Source organism: Macaca fascicularis, chromosome 1, assembly GCF_037993035.2.
Source record: "Macaca fascicularis isolate 582-1 chromosome 1, T2T-MFA8v1.1".
Taxonomy (NCBI): Eukaryota; Metazoa; Chordata; class Mammalia; order Primates; family Cercopithecidae; genus Macaca; species Macaca fascicularis.
Genome location: NC_088375.1, coordinates 29391423 through 29411309, shown reverse-complemented (window position 1 = coordinate 29411309; position 19887 = coordinate 29391423). Strand labels below are relative to the sequence as shown.

The 19887-nt window shown below is 45.0% G+C and overlaps 1 protein-coding gene across 2 annotated transcripts; it reads right to left on the bottom strand.

Moving 5' to 3' along the window:
* Positions 1-820: 820 nt before the first annotated feature.
* METTL13 (methyltransferase 13, eEF1A N-terminus and K55) lies at positions 821-16887 on the bottom strand. Of its 2 annotated transcripts, none has more exons than XM_015445483.3 (8): positions 16433-16887; positions 14080-14839; positions 12483-12682; positions 10625-10820; positions 7937-8101; positions 6311-6529; positions 4002-4133; positions 821-2055 (listed from the first exon to the last, which is right to left on the bottom strand). In XM_015445483.3, the coding sequence occupies exons 1-8, from the start codon at positions 16583-16585 to the stop codon at positions 1781-1783; spliced, it is 2100 nt and encodes a 699-aa protein (XP_015300969.3). In that variant the 5' UTR covers positions 16586-16887; the 3' UTR covers positions 821-1780. The 2 variants fall into 2 exon arrangements, with proteins under 2 accessions (XP_015300969.3, XP_073867941.1); XM_074011840.1 differs by having other exon boundaries at positions 14540-14839.
* Between the last annotated feature and the right edge of the window lie 3000 nt (positions 16888-19887).

The following is a 19887-nucleotide window of genomic DNA, read 5'->3' as shown; positions in this document are numbered from 1 at the left end:
CACTGCACGAGCTCAGAGATTAAAAAAAAAAAAAAAAAAAAAAATGAAGTGGCCAGGCACAGTGGCTCACGCCTGTAATCTCAACACTTTGGGAGGCCAAGGCAGGTGGATGGCTTCAGCCCAGGAGTCAAGAGACCAGCCTGGGCAACATGGCGAAACTGTGTCTCTACGAAAAAATGAGCCAGGTGTGGTGGTACATGCTGTAGCCCCAGCTACCTGGGAGGCTGAGAGTTGGGAGGATCATCTGAGCCCAAAAGGTCAAGGCTGTAGTGAGCCGTGATGGTGCCAATGCACTCCAGCCTGGGTGACAGAGAGACCCTGTCTCAAAAAAAAAGAAGAAAAAAGAAAAGACTTGCCAAGTAAGGTCCTCTGGGGTACACAGACCTGACATGAGGGATAATCTTCCCATTACGGGGTTCCGGGGAAGACTCCGGCCTAAAGAAAGAGCACCAAGTATTTCTAATGGATAAGATCTAAAAACACTTCTCTGCACTCTCTCCTCTCCTTAATGGACTGACACTATTTTCTAAGGATGACAACCTCACTGAAATACAGACAGTCTCTGACTTACAACTTTTCAAGTTTACAACGGCTTATCAGGGTATTAAATGCATTTTCTATTTATGATAGATTTATGAGGGTATAACCCCATCGTAGGATGAAGAGCATCTGTATGCTTCACCTGAAAGGTTGGGGTCCATTTTTAAAGGGTCTGTGGAAAGATAAGCCAGGTGGTGAATGGTGACAATGCCTATTTTCCACGGCACTGCTCATTAAATCAACCTTGGTATAATTAGGAAAGACAAAATTCAAGCCAGTCTTGGAATCATTGGTTTAATGGTTCTCAATAAATGGTTAAGATTGATGTTTCCAGCCAAGTGAGATTTGGGTTTAGATACAGTTTGGGCTTAACTATCCTTTATCTCAGATTAAATGAGACAGTGCATGTAAACCACTTAGAAGAATGCCTGGAACACATTAACTTTCATTAGTAATGTTTTTGGTCATTCTTAAACATTTTCACTTCTGCCACCACTCTTTACGCAGAGTCTGGCACATAGCTGTCACTCAACGAATGTGAGTAAACAAACACCAGACACTTTAGTCTGCCAGGTCTTTGACATGCAAAGCCATGGGGCCAGGTCCATACACTCCCTCCACTGAGCAAAAGACAAATGGCTTAGGCTACAAGGTTTGGGTCATCAAGGAAAGCTGTCAAATAATGAAGTGGGTTAGCAGATTCCTAAAAATTGGAACCATTTCAGCAGCAGTTTCACCCACAGGGAGACAGAGTAAATGCTCTCTCAGATCTGTCTCACATCTATAGAAACCTTACTCTGTTTATAGTCTTTTGGCATCTTGCTCTGCTATCTCACTTGAGATCACTCCTACAGAACTAATAGAGGAATAAATCAAAAGCAAACCAGTATAAGTAGAGATGCAATAAAATCTGGCTGTCTTGAATCCTGAGGGGCTTGCACATACTTGTTAAGGCATGCAGTGTGTGCTAGGGGCTTCAGCAGGGAATTCTACACAAGGACATGGTGTAGGAAGCAAAGACGAACCAACCCAAGTGGTACTAAAGAGGACAAGATGGGAAGGACATTTTTATTTTCCCTAATCTTCAGGCAACCTCACTAAGCTGGAGGTCACATGTAGCTGAGTGTGAAACCGAGAAAAATATGAAGCTTAAAAAGTACTGTGCGTTGTATTTCTTCAATCTCTGGCAGGCTGGGAGTCCAAGGTCAGTCTAGGCAGGAGGGCTGCTTGGCCTAAGCAATCATACAATCTTCACCGTCTTGAGCATATCTGACAAGACATACGTGTCATCCCAACCCCTCCCAGGCTTCCTCAGGGTCTGCTCCAAAGCCTGGGCTGTTTCTAGGAGCTCTGGTGTGGCAAGTTTTTGCTCAGGGTGCAGCTGACAGAACAGGATCTCATTCACTTCACCCTCAATTCGCCGGACATATAGGAGGGGGAACACTGCCTTGAGCCCAGCCAGCACTGAGTCCTTTAGCCCCAAGTCTCGGCACACGAGGTTGAGAATAAAAACACCTATAGGGTAGGAAGAAAAGTCAGAATGACCTCACATCAGGAGACATATCAAAGATAAGGATCGGCTTTGAGGAAAATACCAATTCCTGTCCCAAGGAGACTGATGGGCTAAAACGCACTTATGATGGTGGTGAGTTTGCAGAGAATACACAGCATAGAAAGGCAGATGGAGAAAAGCATGGGGAGCATGTGAGCCATAGACAAACTTCAGCTTTATTTCTTGCTCTTCTGTGCTACTCACACATTATCTTACCATTCTCCACGCCTCAGTTTCCCAAAGAATTGCTTTGAGAAAGAAGTGATTCCCAGCCGGGCACGGTGGCTCAGGTCTATGATCATATCACTTTGGGAGGCTGAGGCAGGCATATCACTGAAAGTCATGAGTTTGAGACCAGCCTGGCCAAAATGGTGAAACCTCGGCTCTACTAAAAATATAAAAATTAGCTGGGCATGGTGGTGAACCCCTGTAATCCCAGCTGCTAGGGAGGCTGAGGCAGGAGCTGCTAGGGGGGCTGAGGCAGGAGAATCTCTTGAACCTGGGAGGCAGAGGTTGCAGTGAGCCAAAATCCAGCCTGGGTGACAGAATGAGACTTCGTCTCAATCAATTCATAGAAAGTGATTCCCTACAAAAGTAAAATTTACCAACTCTACAGGGATATTACATTCTTGACATACATACCATAGAGTATTTATTAACCAGTGAGAGGGCCAAGGTTACCTTGACTTCTGACAATTAAGATTCCAAATCAAGTCAGTTACCACAGTGCCTTACACCAAATCAAAAACACCTAGAGGGCTGTTAACATAAGGATTAAAGGCTCCAGTTTTGAGGTGACAAGGCACTAGGTTGGAGCCCCAACTGTTACCTTGCGTCACCTTGGGAAATCTTCAACCTCAGTTTCCTCATTCAAACAATGGACTGCTATGAAGATTAAATAACACACTGCCTGGTACAGCACGTGTAGGAAGCATCACGTAGTAGCTAGCATCACCATGCTAGGGGGAGTGTGAACTGCTACAACCACTTTGTAAAACTGTGTGGTAGCATCTACAAAAGCCAAACATACCCATAACCTATGATCCAGCAATTACAACCCTGTGTATAGACCCAAGAGATCTGAAAACATAATTCATCAAAAGGCATATACTAACATGCTAATGGCAGCACTACTTATAATAGACCCACACAGGAAACAAACCAAATACCAACAGCAGAATGGATAAATGAATTGCGTTAAGTCACATGATACAACACAGCAATAAAAATAAGCCATGTAAACACAACACTGTGAATGAGTCTCACAAACATCATGTTGAGTGAAAGAAAATGGGCACTGAAAGAGTACATTCAGCCAAGTGCCGTGGCTCATGCCTGTAATCCCAGCACTTTGGGAGGCCAAGGTAGGAGGATCGCTTGAGGCTAGGAGTTTGAGACCAGCCTCGGCAACATAGTGAGATCCTGTCTCTACAAAAAATAAAAATAAAAAAATTAGCCAGGCCTGGTGGCATCCACCTGTAGTCCCAGCTACTCAGATGACTGAGGTGGGAGGATTCCTTGAGACCAGGAGTTTGAGGCTACAGTGAGCCATGATCATGCCACTGCACTCCAGCCTGGGAAACAAAGCAACACCCTGTCTCAAAAAAAAAAAGAACATTCCAACATTCCATATGATTCCATTTATATAAAGAACAAGAACAGGCACAATTAAGCTGGGCGGACAGATGTTAAGATAGTGATTACTCTTGCGAGGACAAGTTACTGAAAGGGGATAAGAGATAGACTTCTGGCAAGCTGGAAATTTTCTGTGTCTGGTGCTAGTAAATGGGTGTATTCAATTTGGAAAAGCTGATCGAGCTCGCACTTCTGTGCATTTCTCATTAAAAAGATAAATTTTTCTTTTAATGGTCCCTTCCCTCCTCCCTCTCCAACCTTTTGTTCTCCATACCTTCAGGAGTCAAGATGCTTTTAACGTTCTGTAGAAAAGATTGCTCCACAAATGCCGGGGGTGGACAACTCATTCCCAGTGTTGGGTCCTTACTGTCAACATCAAACATTATGACATCGTAGCAAGGCCGTGCTGGGAAAAAGAAGGAAACAAGTCCTTGTCTTTGCTGGATAAAATAATACCATTTTACATTCCTACACTATACCTCCTCTTTACCAGTGGTGGGCATGGTGACTAAGTCAGAAGGATGACACAGAGGATGTGGTTTGCCTATAAGGGCACTGACATCATGGCCCAGGGCAGTCCTTGTCATCAGGGTTCAGAGTGTCCCATAGTAAAGATGGAACATTCTTCCACATTTAAAAGCACCTTCCAAAGGCAAAAACATTAATGGGGTCCACTTTAGCATGAATATTTCTTGGTTAAGAGGCCATCAACACCAGTGGCTTTTGACTGTGGCAGAACATTACAATCACCTTGGGAAGCTTCTAATGCGGACTACACTGTGACCAACAGAATAAAACATCCTGGAGTGGTAGGGGGCAGATGAGAGGAGAGATGGGAAGCCTCTGGTATTTTTCTTGAGCTTTCCAGGTAATTCTAAATACAGTCAGAGTTGAGGACCACTGATCTAGACAAAGCAGCTGACTAAGCCTTTAAAGGCTGACCCAGTAAATGGTAACTTTTAACTCTGAAAACAGCGTATTTTACCTCATAGGAGAAAATGTTCTGAAATTTCAGTTAGTGTTATCTTTATAGTTCCATGAACAAGAGCTGACTCAAGAAAGAAATGATTTTGCTAAATGGGTGAGAAAGAACTGATGAAGAATTGGATCTGCTCCTTACTATAATGTTAAATTGTTTTTATAGGGCCAGGTCTGCAATGCCACTGACATGTTTTTAGAAAATTTTGAGACTGTGGTAGTAATTATTCAATAATTAATAAGTATTTAATTAGGACTGCTGCATGCTTATCATTGTTCATAGCACAGATCTGATTTTGGTTTCTTACAAAGAGAACATGTTGGCTCATCAAAGTCCAAGGAAAACAATAGCCTGCATTTGCAGCCTTGAGCGCTCCAGTAATCTAAAACATTTTAGTGTCACAGAAGATGGGCAGAGCCATTGAAAATTAATCTATAGATAACAACAGCAGTAACATCGTGGATTAAGTACTTACCATGTGCATGGCACTGTCGTAAATACTTCACCGTATTAGCTATCTGGGCTTGGGCACCTAAACTAACCCTAGCCTCAGAGAGGGAACCTGTGAAACTGTTATAATTCAATTCAGCTTGCAATTAAAATTAAGATAGCATCGGTTCAATACTCGTCCCAGGCATCCTAGTTTGCCACACTCTTACTGGAAAATATTCTAATCCAATGAGACCAGAGTATCTGTTATGGAATAAGCAGACCAGGAAGGGTGTCCTGAGCTCCCCAGCAGAACTGAACCAACCTAACTGCCTTCTCCCCGAAGGACTTAAGCTCCAGAAAGTACTAAAGTCACCAGCAGCCTATTTGTATAATAAGCAGAGTTACTGTCCCTAGTATTTTGCAGAAAATTATTATGCTTATGGTTTTTGTCCTAAATCTGGGATGCAAATTACTAGAGCAAATGGAACCTTAATTCTAGTTGCAGAAGGCCTATCAGAATTCCCATAGAGTAGCATCTGCATCAAGGTTTCTCCACCTCAGCACCGTGGAAATTCTAGGCCAGATAATTCTATCATCAGTGCCTGTCCTGCACATTGTAAAATGTTTACTAGCATCCTAGATCTCTACCAGTTAGATGTCAGTAGCAACATCCCTCACCCCCTGATCTGTGACAACCAAAAATTGTCTCCATACATTACCAAATGTCGGACCCTGAGGTTGTAAACCACTGATCTTACATGAATACTGTTTTGCTCTATTTCTGGCTTTACCTCCAGTCGAAATATTTACAAGAAACACCTCCCAACACACATTCCACCTTTTCTTCTCTGTTTCTTTGCCCAGTTAGACTTCAGGTTTCTTAAGATGGTGAGGAAATGACAAGCTTACAGGTCAGAAAAAAGCCCACTGGTCTGTTAGCACCATAAGGGCAGGAATGGCCTGTTTTACTTATTGCTATACATTCATACCTGACACAGTGCTAAGCATATAGCTGGTACTCTAGTGAGTAAGTATATCAACAAATGAACAGGCTGAAGACTGGAATGAACTCATGCCACTCTCTTAGAGATAAATTGTAGAGGCCCTTAGGGGCCTGACAATGTCAGACCAATCATCCTTCAACACCTCTTCAAATGCTCCAAGAGCAGTACCTTCTCCTCCTCCTGCCAGGCTGGCGATATAGTCCAGGCCATCTGCAATGTGGACCTTCATTCGGTCACTCTGGGAGAAGCCAAACCACTGGGTGGCCACTTCCAACATGGAGGGGTCGATCTCCACAGCATCGATGCAGGACTTTGGGAAATGATCGTGGACAAAGAGGGGGAGGCTGCCTCCGCCCAGGCCTACCACCAACAATGCCAGTGGGATCTCTGTAAAAAAAGAATAGAGCATCACATTGCCATCTGTTCACTGGAAAATTCTGTACCAGCCTCAGGGAAGGCAAAAGCCTAGGTCAGCTCACTGTCTCCACTCAGGGGATACAAGATTTAGAGGTCTCCCTGTCTCATTCCAGAAATCTAAGAGTCAATTTGACATCTGATAACTCAACCCTGGATTCATGATGACTAGATCCAGAAGGTGAACTAATGTGTTATTATTATGGTCTCTTAAAGATCTCAAAGTGGCCGGGGCAGTAGCTCACACCTGTAATCCCAGCACTTTGGGAGGTCGAGGTGGGCAGATTACTTGAGCTCAGGAGTTCGAGACCAGCCTGGGCAACATGGTGAAATCCTGTCTATAGAAAGTAGAAAAATTAGCTGGGCATGGTGACACACACCGGTGGTACCAGCTACATGGTAAGCTGAGGTGGGAGCCTGAGGAGGTCAAGGCTGCAGTGAGCTGTGATCGTACCACTGCACTCTAGCCTGGGCAAGAGTGAATCCCTGTCTCAAAAAAAAGAAGATTCCTCACTATAAGAGTTATTAGACCCTCTCTAGGAAAGGGAGGAAGAGTGGCCAAGCAATCCTGCTCATGATTAAAAGGCAAGAGAAGTGCAATGCCCCTTGCCCCTGACTCAAAAGGCCACACTGTCTTCTCAGACACCCTCACCAAGTAAGGGTAAGCCATTCAAGTTCCACACATCACAGGAAAACAAAGGCCCAACTCCTGCTCCTAAGCATACAGCACAGCCACCACAGGGGGATCAAAGGAAGACAACAAAAAAACAAGTCACCCAAAGGAGACAATCCCTGAGAATTAAATCTAAGAACTGAGGTTCTAGTGACATGTATCAACACTACAATAGGACAAAAGTATAGGGTGTTCCAAGAAGGCACATTCAGGGACTTCAGGTGAAAATGGTTATAATCACAGACAGAAACATGAACATTTTTACTAATGCAGTCAGATCCAAACCTGCTATTAGTAATAAGGCTATGACTGCATTAACTATAATATGAATCTTTTTAGAAAGTAGAACTTCAAGATACAATTGCATCTTATGTTCAAGTGATGCATTATAGAAAAGCTGAACAATTAAACTCTGTGTATTTTTACATGTCTCACTGAATACACGATATACCTTAATTTTAAAAAGAAATGAACAGAAAAAATGCCATTTAGACCCTAACATATTTCAATACAATTTCAATATAACAGGTTGAGTTGGAGGCAACAGTTAATTAGACTGCTCATTAACTTTTAACATGGTTGAGATGAAGAAAGATACACTGTCAGCTTATAATCGCTGTTCTTCAACTACAATGCAGGTGACACCAATTGTTTAGGTCTGTAATCTTTATGCTCCCTTCTGTGGAAGGCAGTGACATCTCTCTCACCTAGGAGTAGCTCTGGGTTTCTCAGCAGGGCAAGGCCAGCGATCATGGCTTTGTGGTGTTCACAACACAGGTAACTCTTATCAATGGACTGTCCTGGGGCTGCAGGGAAGTCCTCCACATCAGCAGGCCGCTGCTTCTTCCTGTCCTTTTTCCGCTTCTTCTGGGCTAAACAAGAGATATGAAGTTCCATGCTTAGTACACTAGTCCTCAGGAAGCAAGGGTTACCAGCAGCAGTGTGCTCCAGATGGCTTGAATAGACTCAAAAGACCTAATCGTTAAAATTTTGCAAACTGGTTGACATCATGTTGATAGCCTGAAACTGGCCATAGTGAAATCATTTAGACGTTTGTCCCCTACAAACCTCATGTTGAAATGTGATCCCCAATGTCACAGCCACCATGCTGGTCATGAGGGCAGATCCCTCATGAATGGCTGGGTGCCTTCCCCATGGTATTGAGTGAGTTCTCACTCTAGAGCTGTTGTTGAAAAAAGCCTGGCATCTCTCTTGCTATGTGATGTGCTTGCTCTCCCTTCACCTTCTGTGATAATTGTAAGCTTCCTGAAGCCTCACCAGAAGCAGATGTTGGTACCATGCTTCTTGTACAGTCTGCAGAACCATAAGCCAAAATAAACTTTTTTTCTTTATAAACTACTCAGTCTCAGGTATTCCTTTATAAGCAACGTAAAACAAACAAACACAGTGGTGGTATTTATACTAGAGAACTGATAAACACTATAAATCAGGATGTGCCCCCCCCCACCCTGCCCCACAACGAGACAGTTGTTAAACATTTAACATATACAATGGATGCAAGGAACCTGGAAAAGGAAATGGCAAATGCACACTCAAAAACCTGGGAAAACTCAACTGAGGAGCCTTGGTACCTCCCCTCTGAGAAATGTAAGGCCACTAACAGGAGAAAAGATTACTCATAAAGTCCTTTAAAGAAAGGTAAAGTTACTAATCACCTCCTATGTGCCAATTACTATACCGTAACTTTTATTCTTTTCGCTCTTCTACCTTATCATTCCAATTCTTGGCACATGAACACACTGAGCCACTGAAGTGTTAAGTAAATAGGGAATCAGCAGATGGTAGAGACAGGAGTTGAACCTCGGACTGCCTGTCTCCATCACCTATCATCTTTCTGCTATGCCACACAGGTAGCACTACCAACCTCTGCTGAAGAAGAAAATCACAAGTATTCAAAAAGAAATAAATCCGAAAAAGCCACTCCCGTTTCCCTCTCCCCACTCCCTTCACTGCTGCAGGATATCATACTAAACAGATGGCTGTGTCTTCATAGGGATCAGCTGCATTCCCCAGCAGCAAAAGGCATTGATGAGTGGGGTCGGGATGCTTTTCAGATATGAAATCACTTTTTAATATGCTCTCCTTCTTGCTCACCAATACTCCCATGAGAGGGAACATTCTTTCCATGAGAACAAAGTGCTACCAAGAAGTCAAGGAACATGACAATGGTGAAAAAACCTGAAACCCAAACTGAAAGGGGCAAAATGTCCTTTTAAGCAATTTTACTGAGATTTTAGTGAGATGAAACTGGACCAACCTGTAGCCAGAGTGACCAAATAATAGGGCAGAAACCCAACAATCTTGGGTGCTCTTGGCCAGGGAAAACCCCTAAAGAAAAAAACCATTTCGCTGGGTAACTTGATCCTAGTTCAGAGCAAGTCCACAACCTCAAGCATCTGAATTCTCTGTCTCCACCCTCCTCCCAGATGGCCTTGCTATGAGGGCAGGCAAGCCAGGCAAAGGGAACAACTGGGAATCAGGAGAGCCATTTCAGCTCCCATCCCTGAATCTCTGTGCCTCAGACAGGGAAAATGCACTAGAGACGGAGAGGTGAGGGGCGTTCACTTTTCACTCTCTACATTTGACTTATGAAGTGATTTCAATGAGCAAGTATCACCTTTAAAACACAAACTAACACAGCCTGTGAGAAACACAGGTAAAAACAAACTATTGATTCCCCATCAGGGGGAGTTTCTGAGTGACAGCTGGGAGACCACTTAAAGGGATCCTAGAGGAGATGGTTTAGATCTACACTGTCCAATACTAGCCACTAGCCCCCTGTGTCTGTTGAAATGTAAATGTAAATTAATTAGAATTAAAGAAAATAAAAATTCAATTCCTCAGTTACACTAGCCACATTCCAAACGCTCAGCACTACATAAGGTTAGTCACGACCACATTAGAAACTCAGGTACTAAACATCTCCTTCATCACAGACAGTTCTACTGAACAGTGCTATACTAGATGGCCTCTAAATCACCCGCCAACTCCAAAACCCTCTGAAACAGGTGAGTCACACGATGGAGGGCAGGGCTCACCTGCAACTTCCATGGTTCTGGCTCACCTCACAGACGCCTACTGAAACAATACACAGATGTACATGGAGCACCTGCAAAACAGATGCCCTTAAACTGAAGACATTAAGGCGATTATCACATGTATTTGGCTTCACTACCCACGCCCCTTATCACTTCAGAGCCAGACTCTGCTCAAGAACAGAATGTACTCTGCTTATCACTGCTCACACCCTAAGAGTCCAGATGGTTAAGAATTCACAGACACCCAGGTCCATTCTACATCTCGGCCAAGCTCCCAGGAAATGTAGTCCATGCCACGGCGACCTGGGTCCCACCACGGCGCCTATGACATCTCACCTTTGTAAGACACATCCTTCAGCAACCTGGCTTCTGACTGCACCACATTCCTGTTGCTAAGGAAAATCAGTCGCCGGAAGTATCGCTTGTCATCCCCTTGCACGTCCTCGATGACATAGTTACCGCTCAAGGCACTGCAGTCTTGGTGCTGAACAGTCCGGACCCCAATGTCCCCACCCACAGACAGAAAGGGCACCTGAAGGTACAACCAGAGATGTGGTCAAAACAGTAGTTCATTTAAGAAATAAGAGAAATTATAACCCCTTCCTCTTTGTGTGTATATATCCCTATACCATGGTTCTAAACAACAACTACTCCAAAGATTTGCCATTCTATGAAAGCACTTTTCTGGAGCCTTTGAACCGATCTAAGAGGTTTAACTCATCTTTTGAAAATCAACTGAACACATAAGTATCTTCCAAACAACTAGTGAGATGCAGTTGATTCTCCCCAAGTTCTTTTAGGGGTTTCTCATCAGTAAACCCTAAAAGAACTCTCAATAGTCCAGAATAACACAAGCTAGAGGGAACCCTCAGGAAGAGGCTGTGATTATGGGAAGGAATCTACACAAGAATAAAGATAACAAAATCCATGGGGGAAACAACCACTCCAAATCTAGAGAAATTTTCCTTTCCTCTAATTATTCTCATCTATTTTTCCCCCATTTTTCTAAACCTTACGAGAAAGATATACTTTCCCCCTAAACTTTCCCACTCCTTCCCCCTATCTTTATATTTATTTCTTTTTTTAAAGACCTATAAGACTATTTAATAATCACCAGTATCTCCTGACCCTGCAGACTCAGGCACTGGTGAGAGGTCACAAATGAAGCTCCCCAGAGGATCTGGGCTTCCCTGAAATAGGGGTCACCAACCCCAAAGTTGGCCAGGAAGAATCAAACACACATTCTTCTGTAAACACAAGTCAGCCTAGTGGACAGAACCACAGGCCAGGCACCCAGAAGCCTAGGTTCTTTTTTTCAGAACTGTTACTATTTGCACCAAGCCTCTAGATACCTTTGCTTTCCCACCTATCAAGAAGGATCAAAGCTTGGCCAACACAGGGAGACCCTGTCTCTAAAAAAAATGTAAAAAAACTAGCCAGGTATGGTGGTTTGCACCTATAGTCCCAGTTACTACCAGAGGCTGAGGTGGGAGGACGGTCTGAACCCAGGAGGTTGAGGCTGAGGCTGCAGTGAGCCGTGATCACACCACTGAACTCCAGTCCAGCCTGGGCAACAGAGCAAGACCCTATCTCAAAAAAGAAAAAAAAAGGATCAACTCCTCAACATGAAGTTCTTGCAGTAAAATCACTTGTTCATTACCCATGGTGACCAGGATGGCACAGTTGGTGTTAACTGATAATACCGTATCACCATTTAGGCAAAAACCTTCAGTTTCCTTCCCAATAAAACACCTGACCAGCAACGTGAATACCTGGATAACCGTGCTGAGCTGTTTTGGCCCTTTCCCATTTATACCCTTAGATAATGATAGTTCTAAGAAGCAAAATGACCAAGAAAATCCAGCTCAAAAAGTGTGGAAGAAGAAACCCACAGTCAGAGCAACTCAAATTAAGAAGAACTGGAGCCCGCAATGTATAGAGCATTTCCGTCCTGCCATTTCTATCGAGTCTGAGAGGCTCCCCCAGACACAGACCCTACTGTACTCACTTTCCTCTCATTGCCTGGGGCAAAGGACAGGGTTTCCCTGCCATGTAACCCTTAGCTGCTGATACCCATCCAGGATTAGATGAGAGTCACAGACTCTAGTCCTAGATCCTGACAAGGCTCCCTCTGCCTCCCTGGCTGCTAACATGACCTCAGAGACCCATGAAAGCTGTACGAAAGCTGTGTTACCTGCTGCTGGGCGGGCATCCCAGCTGGGGCCAGCTCCATGACTCTAGCCGACAGCTCAGCTTGGATGTGGTCCATGCTTTCATACTGCTGACCTCGGTGAAGGGCCACTGTAATCAGCCTCCTGAAGCCAGCACTGGCCGCCAGCTGTTTCCGGCCCTCATCCATGCCAAAGAGCCACTCAGTCTCCCGGCCCTGGGGGACTAGAAAAAAGAACTTGGTTACAGGGAGTCCTGGAAAGAGTGTTCAAGCCCACAACCAATATGGCCCAAATGGAAGGGAGCCAGTCCCTGTCCAAGACCAGCATCTTCCCCAACTGTGACCCACTGAGGAGCTAACGACTCTCTAGTTCACAACACCTAGGGCAAAGCAGCCCACCAGACAAGACGTAGGACCAAGGGTGGAGAAGAAGTGTGGGCATGTCTGTAGGGGAAGGAGGCAGGCACCTACCACAAGAAAAACAGCAATAATGCCAACACAAATAAGTCATGCCAGGCATGACTCCAAGCTGTTGACAAATACATATTAATGGAATCCTCCAACAGCCCAAGCTGCAGGTAGTAGTATTATCCCCATTTTTACAAATGAGGAAATTGAGAAACAGAAGTTACACTATTTGCCCAACTTCACACAATAAGTAAATGGTGAAGCTGGGACTCAAACCCAGGCAGTCTAGCCCCAGACTCTACCCACGCTTGTATTCACTACACTATTTATTTCCACCCATGGATGGATAGAATTACAGAATACTTGAAAAACTGGTTCAGTCACCAGGAAACAAACTACCATAACACCAAGACCATAAACACTTTGCATTTGTCTAGAATGTTCTACTTTTGAAAGCATTTCCTCCTGCTTTTTTATCCTTTTTAAGGTAAATCTGGTATCACTTACTGCTTTCAATAATAATGGTTAATATTTACACAGCACTTCCAAGGCCAGGTACCATTTCTAAGAGCTTTTATACTTCTCACCACTATACCAGAGTTACACTCCCACTTTATAGGTGAGAAAACCAAGGCAGAGAAAGAAAAGTAACCTGTCTAATGTCATACCATCAGGAAATGACTGAGCCAAAACTGAAACCCAAACAGTCTGGTTCCAGACCTCACTTTTTTAGCTGCTATCCTATGCTGCCTCTCTAAATTTTGCAGACAAGCACAGCAACTTTCCCAGGTCCTGCAGCTCACAGGATACAGCTGGGACTAGAACCTATGTCTTAGACTTGCTAGTCTAGCATTACTTCCATTACTCCATGCTACCAAGAAACTAGCATCTCTATGTCATATGTGACCTCCTAAATGTATCTCTATTCTCTCTCCCCTACCAACCCCATTCTCACAATTCATCAAGCCTTTGCAATGGCAAATGAGAAGGAATAGGTCTCAACTCGCAGTAGGTTGCTAGAAAGCTATTACTCTCTTTTCATCATGCCTTGGGTAGTCTAATCCTCTGGAAGTACAAACCCCTGCAAGATAAAAACAGTCAAGAATCCCACCAAAGCCCCAACCCAGCCTCAGCCCCAGCCCAAACCCCAGCCCAAGTCCCAGCCCCTGTAAGCCAGCCCCTCCAGGGAAGAGAGGGAGCAATCCCAACTCACTGATGAAAATCGCAAAATGATTGTCCCGCGATGGTTTCACAGTGGGGCTGTCCACCACGTGGAGGGTGTAGCGTGGCTCCCCCGTGTCCCCATCGCACAAGTCCAGAGACACACTCCCCAGCTTGGCCTTGCGGCGCAGCTGGCTGCACAGCCAGGCATACTGCTGCCGCTCCCGCACCGCCTCGGCCAGCCGCTCGGCACTCTCCAGCCGCACAGGCTTGCCCTGCTCCTGAGCACACAGCTCAAAGATCTGAAGGGCAGAGCCAGGGACTGGCCTGAACTTGGTCATGATGAAGGCAAAGACAGGCAAGGAGAACTGAGGCTCTGCTTCCAACACCTGGTCCTGGCTGTTGGCCACTTGGTGCACCCTCACCATCCACCCCTCCCGGGAGAAGTGGCCCACTGCTTTCTTCAGGATGTGAGCCTGAGCCAGGGAGATGCAGAGATAGCGACCGCCCACCTGCAGGACACGGCCAACCTCAGCCAGCATCCTGTCCACCTGTTGCAGGGTCTTCTCTTCCTCATCTGTCAGGACAGCATCCAGGGTGCCCTTGTCCAACACCACCTGGAACGAGGCATCGGGAAACTCCATCTGTGTCATGTCCATCTTCAAGAAGCTCATCTGGGGCCGTCGCGTGGCATTGCATTCCTTCATTTGCTTGATGACAACCTCACTGATGTCGATGTTCACTATATCCCGATAGCCCACATCATACAGTTGCTCACTCAGTTCTGAGTTGCCACACCCAATCACCAGCACCTGGAGAAAAAATTCGCAGACAAGAGGAAGGTAATCAAAGCAAAGGACTGTGCTTCAGGTACTTCAAGGAATCAAGTCTCACCTTGGCTGAGGCACATTTGCAGAAGGTGGAGATGCTACTACCAGGGAAACAGCAACATTGCAGAGCTGATTCTAGACTCTATCTTGAACCACCACATAGATACTCACTAGTGAAAACCACATTCAGCTACAAGTTATATAAGAATGGGCTTTGTGTTGCAGAAACAAATTAATCATAATTGTTCTTTTCTCTAAAACATGCACTTATTACTTGGGAATTAATAGGAAGTCAGAGAATCCAAATATAGAGTTACAGTTGAAATCCTAGGCCGGGAATAACCATATTTCCTCAATCTACTCATGCCTTTGGCTCCATTAGACAATAAAGTACACTTTGTGAGGATTCAAATCTTACTTCCATCACAGATTCCATCTCACAATATTCAGCTATTTTCTGAAGCCAAACTTAAAATTCAGATTGTTGTCTCCCTCTCCAGGGAGCAATCTTCCATTCAAACTTAGAAATTCTGATATTGCCATCTCTGGAAAAGCATGGTACAAAGAGATGTGCATATGCTTTTGAGCCAGACAGGCCTGAGTTTAAATCCCCACATGACCACTTGGGCATGATCTTGGGCAAAAAAAAAAAAAAAGTGGCTCTCAAGGCCTCAGTTTCCTCATCTGTAAAATGCATCCAGGGCCACTCACCTGAGTTTATGATGAGAATTGAAAGACTGCACATGCATATACACGGCACCCAATAAAGGTCTGGCACATAAAGCTTACCCGCAAATGTTAGTTTTCTACCTTTCCTCCTTCCCAACCTCCAGTACAATCTCACCTATTACCAAACCCATTATTGTACTTATCATGTTTCACTTCTGGAACATGTGCAGGGTTTATGTCTTAATGCTCTTATAGCTTAAGGACTGGGCACAGTGCCTGAAACTCGGAGAGCACTGAACAACTATTTGAAAAACAAATTCATACACAAGGTCACAACTGCCGCAGGTTGCACAGGAATACAGTGACAGAAGATTGGAAGTCACTCTTCAAGTAGGGTCATTAATCCAAGAATGAGTTGGGGTGGGAGGTTTATTACCTGCAAACCTTTAAAAAAAATTTTGAGACAGCGTCTCACTCTGTCACCCAGGTTGGAGTGCAGTGGAGTGATCATGGCTCACTGCAGCCTCAACCTCCTGGGCTCAAGCGATCCTCCCACCTAAGCCTCCTGAGTAGCTGGAACTACAGATGCGCGCCACCACGCCCAGCTATTTTTTTCATTTTTTGTAGAGACGAGGTCTCATTATGTTACCCCGGCTGGTCTCGAACTCCTGGGTTCAAGCGATCCTCCCACCTCGCTCTCCCAAAGTGTTGGGATTACAGGCGTGAGCCACCACGCCCAGGCTGAAAATTTTAGTTTGTCTTTTAGCAGGGACAATTCAGGAAATGCTGAAATATGCGTCCAGCTAGGGTCCTCCCGCCTGTCACTGTCCACCAAGTGCAAGACTCCTGTTACTAGTTCCCACCTTCCGGAGCACGTACGAAGGGCTGACAGGCCGCGCTCCTCACCTTTTCCCTGGGCTTGATGTATTTGTGTAGAACCCCGCACAGTTCCAGGTAGGTTCCATACCACTCGAAAGCTTTCTTTCCTCGCTGCTGGAAGAACTTCTCCCAGTAGTCAACGGAGCCAAACTCCTTGGAACTTTTAGGTAAGAGGTTCATGTTCCTACCGCCGGAGCTGCGTTTTCAAGACTCCCCTACTCCCTGTGAGATACCATCTGAGGAGCTTGCCCACCACACGCAGGCTCCGGGACGCTGCAGTGGCAATTCTTTCCACGGAAAAACAGCCACATTGATTTGTTCCCCCTGGATGACCCTTACACAACAAACGCACGGGCCACTGAATCTCACACACGCTCACCCCCTCCTCCGCGCCTGCTGTCCTTGCCCCACGTGAAGAGTCCCTCACGCTTTTCCCGAGCTAGATTTCCGAGCCCAGCAACCATATCCGGGTGCGAGACCTCGTGATTCGTCGGCCGGCCCAGCCCATCCCAGCTAGTCGTTGGTCGCTGCTTTGCATTTCTATCACCTCATTGGCTGAGACGTGCTCGCCTTTCTCCCGAGGCTCGGTCGCAGGCACCTAAACGCTTTTTAGACGTGAGGCCGGCCGACCATTCACGGGACGGGGCGGGACCGCGGGCTGCACTTGTGGCGGAAGAGGCCGGGCCTCTGTGAGAACTAGGTCACGTCCGGGTGCCGAGGGAGCGCTGCTGTGCTGAGGCTGGGCCTTCCCTCTAGGCGGGGCGGAGAGCGCGCTTCCTTCCCGGGCTCGGCGTCCGCCTTGTCTTGCAGCCGGCTTAATCCACTGACTGCGATCCTGCGCCACACAGGGGCGGAGCGCGGCAGACGGGAGCGTACTGATAACGGAAGATGAAAAGAAAAACCTATGCAGATCGGAGAGAAGTGAGGCAGGAAATGAGTAAAACCAGTCTGTCGTAAAAACGCTGCACATTCTAACCTTGTCAGCTTCTGCGCACCACCAGCCCCCGCCTTATTTTGCCACCTCTGCACCAAAATACAGGATTCTGCTATCAAAAGTGTAATAACGTGAAAATTCAGGACGAAAAAGTAACAAGTAGGCATTCAGAGGTGCCTCCCCTCCTTCTTCCTTCTCCCCTCAAAGCACAACATGCAAAACTCTAGCCTTTCATTTTGATCATTGGCCTCCTTGTTATTCTGACGTTACCTATAACTGCTTATTTTATTGTTTGATAAACATACTGTACTTTCACATGCTCATGCTAATACCCTGAGGAAGCTTCTGTGAAGGGCACTTTTTTTTTCAGACAGGGTCTCACTCTCGCCCAGACTGCAGGGCGGTGATGCAGTCATGGCTCACTGCAGTCTCCACCTCCCAGGGGTCAGGGGATCCTCCCACCTCAGCCTCCGAAGTAGCTGGGAATACAGGTGCACGCCACTACAGGTGGCTAATTTTTTTTTTTTTTTTTTTTTTTTTTTTTAGAAATGGGGTTTCGTCATGTTGTCCAGGCTGGTCTCAAACTCAAGCGATCATCTCGCCTCAGCCTACCAAAGTGCTGGGATGACTGGTGTGAGCCCAGGCATTATTTGAAAATGATCAAACATGTGTATCATTGCGCCTTTCACACCATAATAAATTGCAGGAGAAATATACAGATTGAGGAGAGCAGATAGGCTTGGAATTGAGCATGTGTACTGTGGGCTGTTATATACTACACTAGCCAGGTAGACTGTTAATAGTTAAGTAGGTTAGATTGGACTTAAACATTGGTTTTAAAAAGTGATTCTCAAACTGGCATGCATCAGAATCACCTGGAGAACTTGTTAAAACACAGAATTCCCCCAGTCACATCCCAGTTCCGAGTCGTTAGTTCAGTGGTGAGGCCCAAGGATTTGTGTTTCTAACAAGTTCCCACAATGCTGATGATGTTGGTCCCGGAACCACACTTAGAACCACTGTTTTAAAATACAATTAAGAGATAAGTCAAAATGGATATGGTTCCAAATTCGCTATTTTCAATGGTAAATCTAAAAGCTTTCTACAAGTAACATAAGAGAAAATCTGTTTTCATGCTCCCCTTGCTGAGTTCACATTGTTCCTTTCTACCCAAGATAAAGAGAAGGAGTCCTTGAAGTAGCTTCAGCTACTACACCATGCAAGGTTCCGAATGGGTGAAATGTGGGTTCTTTGGGAAGCACGTATTGAGAGCAGAGGACATCACTTGGTACTGAATGTGCTACACAATTCCAAAGAAGCAAAACACCATCGCAGCCAGGCGCAGTGGTTCACGCCTGTAATCCCACCACTTTGGTAGGCGGAGGCGGGCTGATCACTTGAGATCAGGAGTTTCAGATCAACCTGACTAACATGGTGAAACAATGTCTCTAATAAAAATACAAAAATTAGCCGGGTGTAGTTATGTATGCCTGTAGTCTCAGCTACTCAGGAGGCTGAGGCAGGAGAATCGCTTGAACCCGGGAGGCAGAGGTTGCAGTGAGCCAAGAGATCGCGCCACCGCACTCCATCCTGGCCAACAGAGGGAGACTCCGTCTCAAAAACAACAACAAAAACAAACAAATCCATAGCAGCTGCTCTGTGCCCCCCAAAGCTTTATTCAATTCAATTCAACAAATATTTTAATTGTCTAATAGGAGCCAATCACTGTGGTAGAAGCTAAGGATGCAATGGTAAGCATGTTAATCACGTGGAGGGCACATTAAACAATTACAAAAATAACCTGTAATGGGGGTTATAAGTGCTGTGAAGGAGAACCATACCAGTCCAAAATAGTATATCTTTGTGACCCCTACTGATCTAGGGGGTGACCAGAGAAGGCTTCCCTGAGGAAGGGACAAAAATGCTATATAATCTGACTGCTTAATATCAGCATGACATAGGTGAGAAAACAAAAAGCATGGTTCACCCTCTAGAACCTTTACAAGAACTTTTGGCTGCTGCTTTTCCCTCTGTCTCTATTGTCTGTTCTGTTAAGGTCATGTTATTAGAAAAGACAAAGTTATTTCTATCACAGCCCAGGCTCCAGCCCCATATTTGATACTCTAAAAGTATGATTACTGTTTGCAATGTTTTTCAGACCAAGAGGATAAGTAACTTACCTTTTTCCATCGGTGCCTGCCTCCCTTCTGTGAGCCTAAAAAAGTGATAACAACCAGAACATTTTAAGCTAAAACATACTAGAGATTTTCTAAAATTGTAAGATTAACACAGAAATATTTTAGATATATTGTAACATTAGACCCTAGCATTAACCTTTCAAAATACTTATTTGAAGCTTATTTCTCTCAAGGTTTAACTATGAAATATAATTGATAGGTATGTGTTATCATTATTATAGTTAGTTAATTTAAGCCAATAAGATGTTAAAATGCTTTGTGTTTTGTTAGGATCCCCAGAGTGGTTACCAATATGATTTAAAATGCAAGTTAATTTTAGATAAAGCCCTTCAGTATTGTGGAGTTTTTTC